The 14,545-nt window shown below is 36.3% G+C and overlaps 1 protein-coding gene across 1 annotated transcript in view; it reads right to left on the reverse strand.

Annotated features, from left to right (window-relative positions):
- Positions 1-14,545, reverse strand: part of KIF18A (kinesin family member 18A) — a 74,330-nt gene that overhangs the window by 3,910 nt on the left and 55,875 nt on the right. The window contains exons 14-15 of the mRNA XM_037040422.1: positions 4,725-5,163; positions 3,960-4,067 (exon numbers count right to left, since the gene is read on the reverse strand). Coding sequence (XP_036896317.1) covers positions 3,960-4,067; positions 4,725-5,163 — 547 coding nt within the window. The remainder of the gene's footprint in view (positions 1-3,959; positions 4,068-4,724; positions 5,164-14,545) is intronic.

Raw genomic sequence — 14,545 nt, forward strand, 5'->3', positions numbered from 1 at the left:
ACCTTATTTTTCTAGAGCTTTTACGATGATTAGTGTTCTTAGGAGTGGTTTTACCTATTCTATTCAAGAATACAAACGATATCAACCCAAAATAATTACAAAGTAGCATTACTAGTTTTATGAAAGTAAACAAAATTCAGTTGTAGAAATTTTCTATCCCTAAATGGTGTTAAACTAGGCTACTATAATTCTCCAAAAGGATATTAAATACCCTTTTCCTGATAACATGTACATAAGTTGTCTAAGGCAACAATTCTTTTTTTTCTCTCATTTGGTGATTTTATTTCAAGTATCAATGCTATTGGTTCATTTTGACAGTGCTGTTTTTCCTTACAATTTATAATTGCCTTTATTATTTTATGGTATGATTCTTCACTGCAGTTAGTTTTAGAATCTTTGTTTTTACTCACAGATTTTTACTTGAAAAATTATGGTTTGAATAAATCTATCCCAATAAAACTTGTATTTCTGTGTGTCTAATATACTTTCATAACCATTAATAAAAGTTAAGATTTAACCTTCTGTTCCCTTACATAGAAAGAATGCTACTGCTTAATAGACACAATGCATCCCATATTCTTTCAGTTGAGATAATTTTTAGTTGAAATCATTAGGCATCCTTCAAAATAAACCAAAAATGTTTGGCAAGGTATGAGACTAGATTTCTGGATGCTAAGAAAGACTGTGAAACAAACAAACAAATAAAAGCAATCAAATAAACACAAAGTAACAAAATCCCAAAACTCTTAATACAATTTATAAGTAAAATTTTACATATGTATATATCATATTTGTATCTCTGGTAGACTGATTTAGTTAAAACAGTCTGCTGCAGGCCCTGGCTGGGAAGCTCGGTTAGAATATTGTCCCCATATGTCCAGGTTGCAGGTTCAATCCCTGGTCAGAATCAACATACAAGAATCAACTAATGAATGCATTAATAAGCAGAATAACAAATAGATGTTTCTCTCCCCACCCCCTCTTCTTCTCCTTCTTTAAAATAAAAATCAATTTAAAAAAGTGTGCAACAGTGATACTGAATAAATTGAAATAATTAAAAATCTAATATTCTTAATTTAGCTAGTAACTAAAAAAATACAAATTGGTAGGTTTTTTGAATATCTAGTGGTTTTGGAGTGTAATATATCTTTTTCAGAGAGAAAAACTGATACAAAATAAAAATAAAAACTAAATGAGGCCTTCTCTTCTTTACTTTAAAAAACCATATTAGAATATAAACACACCTCAACATGTACATAAAGCTCTGAAGTGGAAAATACCAAAGTTTACTACTCTCAAGCTCATATAGATTTAATTGGGAAAGGAAGATTTTTTAAAAAAGTAATTATGTACATTTCTAGCATTAATCTCTTTTAATCACAGTTAATGGCAGGATCTAATTACTGGTACCAGGGGGAATGTAACAGAGCAATTCAGGCTATGAAAAGTCTTACTTTCTATGTCCTTTAATATGATTTCCCAATATTAGCTGCTCATGTGAAAGTCATCTAACTTGTCTAAAGCTACTACAAATAGACATTTACACGCCTGGGCATTTGATTTTGATGATGACTAGATTTCCATTTAAAAATTATTATTAGCTATAAACCTTTGCTATATCTTAGTTAACACAACGGAGAATACCACCAGAAGTGAATCAGCAGAAGAGTCCCCAACACTAATTCACTAGAAGAATAACCCAATGGACATGGTGGAAATGAGTGACGAGATGAATGACACAGGTGACAGTGACAGATGCTCATACATGAGCCAGACAAGCTGCACAAATCTGGGCCACAGCAGGCTACAAAATTTTAAATGGCATGAATGGTTGGAGATATTGAGGAAAAATCCAGTCCACGAAGTTTTAATGTACATCCTCCAGAGATCGTGGTACTTCAGCTGGAGGGTAAAGGGCAGATGCTGAGTGTCCCCTGTGAGATGACACTGCGTGGCTCGAATAAACAGGCTAGTTGTAAACTTGTGCGTACCGGCTCAGGTGAGACTGGGCCCTGGTGGACAATGAGAAACTTACAAAGAGCTATCTCAAGATCTTACATCACACTCTTTTCCCCCCATAATCACATGTCAAAAAAAAGAGGGGGAGAGCAAGTCAGATCCATTTTACAATATAACCATTCACTATATCTCATCATTGCATTTAATGTTGCAGGATATAAAGACTATGTGTGATAGATTTCATATCATGTGACAGTGTATTTATGATTTTTGTTTTCCTTGAATTTTAGATGTGTTATTGCTATGTACCTAGTGTATCTCTCTTTATACTACTGCTTCTTGTGGTTTGCAGTGATATTTGAATATGTGTTTTATCTTTTGTCAGTTTTAGAAAAGTGTTCGCCAACATCCTCTCAAATACTGATTCACCACCCTTTTTCTCATTTCTTTCTGGGACTAAATACATACATGTGTCTCATATTTCTTTTTAAATGTGTCCCATATTTTTCTCTGTGCTTCATATTTCTCTTTTAGTCTGCTCCATATTTTCTTTTTTTGTCCTTTTTACATAGGTTTATATATTTTTGTATCCATCTATCTTCTAGTTCACTAAACTGTCTTTTGTGCCTAATCTGCTAAAATAATTTACTGAGTTTTTAATTTCAGTAAATTATTTCTTCAGTTCTAGGATATACATTTGATTCATTTTAATAGAATCTAGTTCTTTGGGAAAGTATCATGTATTTTGATTAATTTCTTAATCACATTTAAAATTTTAAGTCCTTATCTGATCATCTCAATACCTGCATCACTTACATACCACTCCCTCTCATTTGTCTCCTGATTTTCAGTCATTCGGTCCTGTTTCCTGGTATACCTGGTAATTTTTGCTTAAGTACTAAACACAGTGTGTGAAAAATTATAGAGGCTCTGGATGGTATATTCTTCCAGAAATGATTTTCTTCTGGAAAGCAGGCAGAAAAGAGGTACATCACCTTGATTCAAACAGAACTGAGTTGGTCTGAGGTCCGTTTCAGGCTGTCAAGAACTGGTCTATATCCAGTTTGCCCGACTCCTGGGCTATGGGCCTTCAGGGGTCTCACATAAAAAAGCCCTGGGTGTTTCACAGGGCCCTTCTCCATGGCGACCCCTGAACGTGAATTTGTGTCCGAGTCCCATGAGCGTGTGCCAGTTGTGCTCGGTTTGGTAGTTTCTTAGCAGCCACCTCCGGCCTGGTTTCTGGAACCCTTACTCCACAGAGGTTAGAACTTGGCAAATAAACATCTGGAGGACCAGAAGCTATACAGAATGATTTTGTTTCTCTAGCTCAGTGAGACTGCCGATAAGCGCTAAACTCCCATTTTATGCTTGGTCTCTAATCATAATGCCATGGGCTGACAAAAAATGAGACAGGAGGATCTGGCTCTCTATCGCTTGTTTTCCCTTTTTTCTGGTACCCGAGACCTTCAAATCCTGGTTGCCTTCCTTGTTCTCCTGCGCCTTCAAGCGGCTGTTAGTTGTTATTTTATCAACTTTTATAATTTTTCTCGATGAATAGCTTGGTCTGATACCAGCTATAGTGTCATAGCCAGAAGTCTCTTTACTCATTACATTTTAGTCATATACCAAAATCATTAAAATAATATAATTTTGGGACTGATTAAATATCACTAATGTCTAAAAGGAAAAATACCAAATGAATAAAATCACTAAAAGGAAAAGTTGAAATTAAGTGACATTTTTGAAGCCCATAAGACTTTTAAATTTATTTTCAAAAATCTGAAATATAAAATACTGTATGCAAATATCAAGTGAAATACTGGGGCTTTGTCAAGATCTCCCTTTGATAATATAAATCCAGGGTCACATTCAGAGCAATTTATTATATATATGCTTAAACACGAATTGACAGTTAAGAAATAAAAAGAACTGTAGGAAACAAAGCCTAAAGATGAACTTATGTAACAATACAGACTGAAGTAGTTCACGTTTGGTCATACCTTGCTAGTTTCCGTTTCCGTTTGGCAGCAGTGGTCATGGCCATGTAGGACGGCACTACGCTTTGTACAGGCAGAGGGTGTTTAGTGGAGAATGAGGAAGGGGCAAGCCTATATATTAAATAATAAAAAATAGAAAGCAATTTTTATTTGTACTAGGCAGACAGGCTACACACTTATATGATTGGAATACTACTCCATAGTAAAAGATAAAGGAAAATAGTATACAGTACTATAAAACTTCCCTTGCTTACTCTGGAATTTTGTTTTCTCATTTTTACACTGTCAAGTTCCTATCAAGAAATCGTTGCACTCCCAACAGCATGGAAAGGTGAAGGTATTGTTCTTCTCATATTTAGATTAGCTGTGATCATACATACAGATGAAATAAGAAGAATATGTCTGCTTGGATGACATCTACTCAGCCATACCTTGGACATATGACTACTTTGGACGGAATAAGTTCAAGTTTGCTAAGCATCAATAGAAACTGTGGAATTTTCTTTATTGAAGATATTAGTGAATAATAACATAGTAATCTTCCAATAATGGCTTGTAGCATCTGACTTTAGTATGATGAGCAAACTAAATGTATCTTAAGGTATCTTCTAGCCTAACAAAGGTCAAGCAACTTAAGATATCAAATTGAAGACTTTAAAATTGATCAATAAAATACACTTCAAATATAGCTAAAGAATAAGAAAGCAAACAATTTAAAGGCTACTAAAAACAAAACAAAAAGAATGGACAAATACTCTTTTTCCATACCTTTGTACAATATTATTATTTGGTACCGATTGTTGCTCAGGTATTTTACTGTTCAATATCTTGGTGTCTTCACATATAGTAACTGTAGAGTTCACATCCTCCTGTCTATATTCTTTTTTCCTGCAGACAGGGATATCTGTTTCACTTGCCATTTTCAGAGAATTGCAACTGTTTGTATTTGAGCTAATGGCCTGGCAACTCATAGTATTAGATAATGGTTTTAGTAAGTTCACTGTAGGTGGATTTTGTGATCTTCTACAGTCTTCTGGGGTATACACAATAGGTTGAAGTTCTTTGCTGAAAGAATCATTGAGCTGCACACTTTCAGACAGTGCAGACTTTTGGGTATGCTCTGCTTTCAAGGGGGAAGGCATTAGTTTTCTTCGAGTTCTTTTTGGTGAAGGAATGTTAAGCAGATTAGGTTCACCTGAAGATGTGCCTGTTTGACAAAATTAAAAAGAAGTTCAATAATGTTGCTAAACAGTTTTTACTTAAATTCTTTAAAAGATTTTATTTATTTATTTTTAAGCAGAGGGGAAGGGAAGGAGAAAGAAGGAAAGGAACATCAGTGTGTGGTTGCCTCCCACGTGGCCCCCACTGGGACCCAGCCGGCTACCCAGGCAGGTGCCCTGACTGGGAATCGAACCAGCGACCCTTTGCTTTGCAGGCTGCGCTCAACCCACTGAACTACACCAGCCAGGGCAGTTTTTATTTAAATTTATTGGGGTGACATTGGTTAATAAGACTATATAGGTCTCAAGTGTACCTTCCTATGATGCATGATTTGTATACTGCATTGTGTAAATAGTTTTCTAACAATCCTATCAGTTAAAAAAAAAACACTGATTATAAAGCACATTTTCTGCCAAATGATAAAAATTTTAAAGAAAACAGTAAGTTGGAAAGGAATATAAATCATTTATTGTTAATAACTTTATAGTTTTTATTAAGAAAATAAATAATAAATGGCTAACATCAATTTATAGATATAGCTATCTTGAGATATTGAGTGATCATGAAAACAAATTTCCAACCAATTACAATAACATCTGCAAGCAACTTCCAGCTTTCATGTTTGATTTAGGTTTAACATAACAAAAAGTATGAACATTAGTGGGCATGGAGATTTCTAACTTGTTCTATTGTAAAATATCACGAGTTCATTACTAATTGAGTGAACCTCCATTCTAAGGTAACAAGAATGGAAATAACCAATAAAGTCCAAGATGAATGAAAGAACTGCATCTTATAATATGCCCTATATAGTTAAGTAAGCATTCTGGTGGATTGATTTGTTTCCTGTTACCATACGTAATTCATAGGTTTGCAAAAATTAGATTAATACCAAAGCTAAATAAACCTAATTTGAGGAATTTAGAACACTCTTACTTAACCACTATCTCTCTATAAAAGCAAGTCTCCCAAGCCAAGTTTAATAAATTTCTCTTAGCTACAACTTCTGTAGCTTTTCAAAGTGATTTTCCTACTTCCTCTCCAGCATCTTTTACCTTCTTCTTCCTCCATTCAGTAAATGTATACGTTTCCCTCGGGATATGTATTTGACCTTCTAGTTTTCTTCCTCTACATTCTCTTATTTCTAATTATCCTCTTACCACTGCCTTCTCAGTCATGCGGGTCTCCAAATAACCAGATTTTCTAAACTTTTCCTTGTATGCCCTAATCCCCACCACTCCCACCTCTGTTACATCTACACAGTTAAAACATAATTCTGATTGTGCCATTCTTATAATTAAACACACAGAAGTTTTCAAACAGAAACATACTATCCAGAGATTTTTAGTAGAGTTCTTGTTTGTTCGTCCAAAATTGAGACAAATTGTTTTGTTTGAACTTAAGTGTGAATTCCTACCATACTAAATTATATAACACCTCCCAAGCACCACTTTTTAATGTACAAGGTAATGACTTGGTTGCATACATAACAATAAGCTTGACCTGCTCCAATTTGCTTATCTTGTATTTAATTAACTATTTTTTTCTGCTCTGCCTATTCATTCTGCTGAACTTCATGGCGCCTGACACGACATAAATTTTGCTTGAAGCATATTGTCCAGGAAGAAACTATCCCATATTATGTGTATTTCTTCCCATGTTTTCAAATCATATAGTAAATTTCCCAATTGACTTTGCATATGCTTGATGATGTAATATTAAAAACACTGAAAGCTGAATAAAGTAAGTGTTATATAGTTCAATAAAGCAACTGAAACTTTCAACCAAGTGAGAAAGCACACGTCGAGCAATCACCAACAGCAGGCGGATTATTAAGTTGGTTGACAGTGGGCTCTGCTATGGCTTGGTTGACAATTACCCTCTAGGAAATACAATTTAAAAACAGGAAGAAAAAATATGATCCTTGTTCTACTAAGAAATTTTACTTTTCTGAGAACTAGATAAATGAGATCCAGATCTTAAAATAATTTTCCACTCCCTTTAACATGACATTTGTCAAATTTTCCATTACCAGATATTTTTATACTAATGCTGCAGCATAAAGACAGTTACTTTTCTCCACTGTGCTGCTACCACCAATTTGGTGGCTATTAATAGCTGGAAGATTAACTTCTTTTCCCAGGAGAGGCAGCGGGGGTATATAGAGGATAGAAAACTGTATCAAGGAGAGAGAACTGAACTGGGAGTCAGGAGACTCGGATTCTATTTCTGGCTTTGCCAGTGACTCGCTGAGTGACCTTGGGCAACTCATTTAAGCAGTGTGTGCATTGATACCCACCCACCCAAAAGGACACACTGCCTTTTTGTGTATAGGGTATTTTCTAGGATTAGTTAATATCTATAAAAGACTCAATGTTCAAACAAATGCTCTGGAAATATAAATATGCTTTGACTGTTGGTATCACTACTTCACAGCGGAAAATTGTAACTGACTTTCCAGTATCCCACCAATACTTAACTCACAGGTAAGACTATATTTAAAACAGTGTCTCCTTTTCAGTCTATCAGATATCCAGTTTACCAAGGATGATGAAAAACTGGAATATAAGCCAAAGCAGGCACATGTCAATGTTATTAAATTTAGAACACAATGAAACACGAAATCTCAAGGGATAAGAACTATCCACAGTCACTATCTTTCTTTCACATATCTAGACAGGGATAATCCCTGGGATGGCACTGGGCAGACGTCCATGACAGTAGACCCTTTTCCCCCTACTGCTTATAAAGAGGATGAAAATAGGGGCGGAGGGGAACTTCTACAGGGCACTGATGAATTATCTACCTGTTCTCTGGGATAATGGCAGCAACACTGAATATCAAATTCTGGTATGATCAAACTGAGTAACAACTGTCAGTGAGAAACAGTGTCACGTTACAACGATATACCTTTAACGATAATTCTGGTGTCCCGGAAGGACACGATAACCTAAAGGAGAAACATGGAAATGGGGTACTTGATGTGGATTCACATGCCATTGTTTTATTGGACCTGGAAAAAAAAAGTCACAACACATAGCACATGCAAAATACAAATACAGGCAGTTTCTTTCTTTTTATCTCTTGTATTATTTAATACAGATAAAGTAACAACAAGAAGAAAATACATAGTTAATTCAGAATGACTTAGACTGACTAGTTGTTAAAAAAGATTCAGGGGATAACCAGAGCAAAAATAAGATTTAAAGACCCTGCTGGTGTGGCTCAGTGGATTGAGCACAGACCTACGAACCAAAGGGTCGCTGGTTTGGTTCCCAGTCAGGGCGCACTCCTGGGTTGCAGGCCAGGTCCCCAGTGGGGGGCAGGGGAGAGGCAACGACACATGGATGTTTTTCTCCATCTCTTTCTCCCTCCATTTCTCCCTCCATTTGCCTGTCTAAAAATTGATGAATAAAATATTTAAAAAATAATATTTAAAGATGTAAATAAAACCGGAATAGTATATCCACTGTTACTATAGAGGGATAATGACTCTACTTATCCATGGAAATAAGAACACAATAAACAACTGATATTTCACCTTGAATATGATTTAAAAATATAAAAATTTTTTTCTCCTCTATCTCGTTAGGTAATGGAGTATTTAAGAGAGTATGGCAAACTGGATAGTGTTGGGTACTAAATGTGTTACTGTATATTTTAATATGCTATAATAATCATTGAATATGCTAGCCCCGGGTCTATGAGAAAGATAAGCTGTACTTTTCCATGAGAGGATATACAGTAACTTTCCAGAGGAGCAGGCTTGGGCCACTGGTTGTTTCCTCTGATTCAGCCTGGGAAAATACTATCTAACAAGATTCTTTAATTCTTACGTCTACAGAGTGGAAATGATACAGAAGGAACCGGGAAGCTGACTATAATTCCTTTAAAAAGCCCCCATAGAATTAGAAATCACACAGTTATGATTTTCAGAACAAGGGAGATGAATAGATATTAGTGTATGAAATATCTCAGCAATATGTGTGCTTTGCAGGAGGGGATAAAAATTAAAAGTGAATTGTTATAAGGCAGGCTCTCATTAATTGGCATAGAAAAGACTGGCAGCCACTTAGAAAGATAGCAAGCCTTCTCTCCATCTAAGGAACCAGCCCACCGCATCATACACTTGAGTACAGGAGGTAGTAGGTAGCAATGTATCCTGTGCTTTGAAAAAGTATGCTGTTTCAAGACCACCTTTGGGGCCTTTAACTCTCCAGGATATTGTAGATTTACCTCCTACTGCCCCGAATGGGTATGACTCAGGGATGTGAGTGTGACTTGTTGAAATGTATGTCTAAATAATAATAACCATACATGTTAAGATATTTAGAAGAAGTCACTACTACTACTTCTAATCCAGAATCAATGTCTATTTTACTTATGAAGGAAAAAAGTGTACTCAGCTATGGTGTAAGAGAAACAATCTAGGAGTACTGAATCTACATTAAAACAATTCACTGTTTGTTCATCCACCTAGTATTAAGCACTGGACCTGTTTCTCACCCTTTCCAGGTATTGAGAAGACAGCAGAAAATTAGACAGTTAAGAACTTACATTTTTGAGGGGAGAAGGTAGAAAAAGAAATTCTCTTAATAAATTAATGTTATTATGACAAATGAGTCATTAAGGCAATAAAACAGTGAACTGGAACAGAGACTGATGGGAAACAGGGAAGGTGTCAATTATAATGAGCAGGGTAGGTGAGTCTAAGAGACCATGTGTAATCTAAGACTTGAACGGCTGTGAAGAAGCCAGCACTACAATGATCTGGGAAAGAGGCACAGGGAATAGCAAGGGCTAAATAACTTTGCTGAGCTCAAGAAAAAGAGAGAGGATAGTGAATTACAGGGAAAGTAGAAATGAGAAGCAGCCATGTTGTGTTGGGGTTTATGAACAAGGTGAGGGTTTGGATTTATTCAAAGTGCAAAGGGTTATCTGTAGAGGATTTTAAGCATGAATATAACGTGACCTGATTTATGTTTCTAAGAAAGATTGCTTTGCTTACTGTGTGGGAAAAAGAAAATAAAAGTGGGAGAGAAAACAGGAAAATCAGTAACAAGGCCATTGCTTATAGCTTGGATGAGAAATAATGAACTTTGATTAGAGAGGCTGCAGTAGTAGGGGAGAGATGTGGAAAGGGCGTTTTAATCAAACAGTCAGTTAAACAGCATATAAAGTAAGTCCAGAACATATCCAAGGGCACATACATACAGACGTGATTAGCTGTCCAACAACCAGGAACAAAGAAGGAAGTTCACAGAGAGGAGGAGTATGTATCACTTTTACACAACGTACTCAATAGAAATTGACCGCTTTCCATGAAGCCATGAACCATTTCCACAGGCATAATTACAGAAGAGTTCAAAAGGTCCTAAGCATCATTCCCTTAAACTTGGGGTTCTCTCGTTACCACATTCCTTCCCCCACCCCGACTCAACAGGCTGAGGCCTCATCTGCTATTGAGGAGCTCCAACCTATGTGAATGGAGGTGCCTTGGCATCTGCTTTCTTCCCTCTCTAGTTTGGATGCTCATGGACTTGAGGCAGCAGACACCCTCTGGGGTTTGAGAATGTGATTTCTTATTTAGAGATGATGGGTACCACTATCCTGCTGGGAAAGAGAAGGAAAGAAGGGGGCTATGTAGAAAATGGTTCCAGAACAAGGGTGGCAGACAGAAGTAAAGTTAATGAAAATGGACTTCAGCTCCTAGGAAGTTTTGCAAAAACCAACGTGAGGGGAAGATTTAAATGAATAGGATGCTAGGGAAAGAGCATGTCCTGTTAGGTTAGGCACTCTACATTCTCTGCAAATTCATCTCCAGACATCCTCATACAAGTGACACAGATTTATCTCTCATTCCAGATACAGACATACTATGACTTCATAAACAAGAACTGACGGCTCCATCCCTCAAACCATGTTAATTATTGCACCCAATTCCTTAAAAAAGGAATCAACACATGTACACATACACACACACACACACACACACACACGATCTGGCACAAATAATGTCCTTTTTTACTACAAAATCTTTTATTATAAAATCATAAGCAAGTAATTCTGTCATAAGCATGTGATTCTGTAACAACATCACACTCAAGCACACCATGTGACATTTTAGGTGAAAAGTGCAAACTGAAACTATAAATTATTATACCCATATTATTACCCTACCAACCATGTTACTTTTTGCTGGACCCTGTATATATAATGAATCCTGAAAATGCAAAATGTCGTCCTGGATACAGAAAAGTGCCAGTATCTGAATACGAGCAGTAGCACAAAGAGGCCCAAGGTTCAGTCCTGGCCCAGCTGGCTCTGTAGAAAGGAGCACTGGAGAGAAAGCACCCACTGTGGGCCTCGCTCCCAGCACTGGTGACCACACCACACGTGAATGAAAACCTTCTGGGCAAAGAGGTAGTTTCTAGCTGACACTACCTGTGGCTCTTCTACACTCCCTGGGCTGTTAGATCCATTCAAAGAAATGCATCTTCCCTCTATTTCTGAACCTTAATTTTGACTTGATTCTCAGAAAGTTATGGGCAAAAGCATACTTACAATAAGCACAGAAGAAGTTCACTGGATCTCTATACAGAGGGTAACATAAAAGAATGGCAGAACTGACATACAGACTCAGGCTAGAATCTCTGACACTCAGGTGCCATATTCTCCGCCACACAATGACGAGTCCCTACCACAGGGAGAATTAAATCAATTAGGATAGTGGTTAAATAAAATATGGAACATTCACAATTATACTTACTTTACAGATTATTTGATGATAGGGGGAATGTTCATGTAAATGATGTAGTATATAAGTTTTATATATAGCATGCTGTCAATTTTGAAAAAAACAAACAAAAAAGCCACCAAGTCCAAATCAATATAGACCCTGCAAGCAAAAAAAATGGGGGTGGGGGTGGATCAAAGAAACAGTGCAGAAGTAAATATGGCATGTTCCATTAAAATATTAGCATACGTTATAGCTGAAAAAATTCTGAGTAATTTAAAGTTTTTAAAAACATTTGATTACTTTTAAAATATATGTTGCTTACATAAAAGTATATTTTTATAAAGGAGTATCTGATCTGGGGTGGGAGGACAGAAGCCAAGAACATCCCACCCACCCCAGCTTTATAAAGCCTCAGTGAGTCTCAGAAACTGGAGGCATACGGTTGTTTCTAAGAGCACAGGGTGGAGCTACCTTTGGGGAGTAAGTTGAAAATCTGTACAAGGAAGTAGCTGGGTCTGCCTGACCCTTTTACCATCACCTACACTTCCAAGGGACTACTCCTTCGTCACCCGTTTAGAAGACACAAGGCTTTAATCTCTGAAAAAGTCGCAGACTTGGGGCAACATGCACGGCTGACACTAGGGGGTTTAAATAATTTCTGAATCAGGAATGTATACAGGTTTTTCCCTACTTATCTAAAATCGTGGTAGTTGTGCTTATATCCTACCTAAATGGGAAAGCAAAAAGTTCTTTTCAGATAAACTGTAACAAAAAAAGACCTAGGCATTGACATTTTTAGGCTTCTCCAAAACGGACTCTTGTTTCTGGAGATTGCCATAGAGCAAAGCTCATTAGCTGAAAGGCTTTAGCTAATGAGAACACAACCGGGGTCAATAGGTATTTGATGGTATGTCTTTCTAAGTTACAATTAGAACATGTAACACACACAGGACAAATAACAGAAAGTAGATCATGTAGAAATAGAGCGTGTTAGAATACCCATAATTAATATCTTCAGAGAGGTGACAAATTATTACTTTCATGAAACAGAAACAAGTGCCAGGGAAAGAAACACTGAATTACAAGAAAGAGTTCTTAAAAATTTAAAGTCCCCATCAGTAAATGACTGGTTCAAAAGGCTGTGGTACAGTTACACAATAGAATAACACCATGCAGCAGAAAGAAGAAAGAGCTCATACCCTTCACAACAGCATGGATGGAACTGGAGAGCATTATGCTAAGTGAAATAAGCCAGGAGGTGATAGACAAATACCTTGTGATCTCACTTTTAACAGGAACCTAAACAACAAAACAAACAAATAAGCAAAGCAGAACCAAAGACTGGGAAATAAAGAACAAACTGACAATAACCAGAGGGGAGCGGGGAGGGGAATAACAGGGATAGAAGGGGAAGGGGCAAGCAAAGGAATAGGAATAGAGAACTCAGTGGGCACAGACAATGGGGGGGCGGGGAAAAAGGCAGGGCAATAGTAACTGAACAATACATTTTTTAAAATTACTTAATTATAGAAGAAAAGAGAAAGGGAGAAACTTTTTCTAATAACTATTTGGTTATTCTAACTCAATCAATCAATCAAGTATAAGGGGAATAAAAGTTGTAAGATAAAATTGGGCATCTCCCAGAAAGAACAAGTGATAGACACCAGAAAAGAGAATGTAGAATTAAGAGGATATTAATAAATGTTCCAAAGAACAGATAGAATGGAAGAAGAGTATGTATACATGGGTATGTATGTATATGTGTATACATACATATATGAAAATTTCTCACAGTGAAAAGATAAATGTTTGCAGAGAGAAATATCCACAAGCTGTTCAGTCTAATACATTTTTAAAAGGCCAATACCAAGGCATATCATTGTTACATTTCAGAAGGGCAAGGATAAGAGAAAGATTCCAAAATCTCCCTGGGAAAAATAATCACATGCATATTCATTCTTATACGAAGAATAAAAATAGCACAACAGTTAACAGTAACACTCAAATCTAGACGTTAATGAACCAATGTCTTCTCAGTACTTAGAAAAATTATATCCAACCCTAGAATTCTACACCTGGACAAATAATCAGAAAATAAAGGATACTGTCACACATGCACTGTCTCCAAAAAGTTCTACTTCCTAATGTACCTGTTCTCCAGAACAACTGGAGGATACATTTCTGTATAATAAAAGAGAATGAGGAAAAAATGTAAACACTACATAAAGAAACCTTAAAGCTACACAGGAAAGGGAATTTAACACTTCTTAGCTCAACAAGGAACAATATTTACTTGAATACACTCTAGGTATTTATTTAAATAAGGTGAAAAACTTTTGGCAAGACAGGGTAAGAGAAGAAGTTTATATATAATTTTAAGGAGTTAAATCCTTATCTTCCAAAGGAAAAAAAAGCAGATATCTAAAATTGAAAAAGCACAAACAACATTAGCTGTATAAATTTGAAATTCAGAAATGAAGAGGAAAAAATCAGAACAGCTAAGGAGACTAAGAATCGGGAATGAGTAACAATAGGTCAAGGGATACTTCCATAAATGTTACAGTACTTGCTAGCTTTCTAAATTATGTACAGGCATTACTTTTAAAAATATACATGAACTGAATTTTTT

Source organism: Sturnira hondurensis, unplaced genomic scaffold (genome assembly GCF_014824575.4).
Source record: "Sturnira hondurensis isolate 20B ecotype Veracruz unplaced genomic scaffold, ASM1482457v3 Scaffold0002638, whole genome shotgun sequence".
NCBI lineage: Eukaryota > Metazoa > Chordata > Mammalia > Chiroptera > Phyllostomidae > Sturnira > Sturnira hondurensis.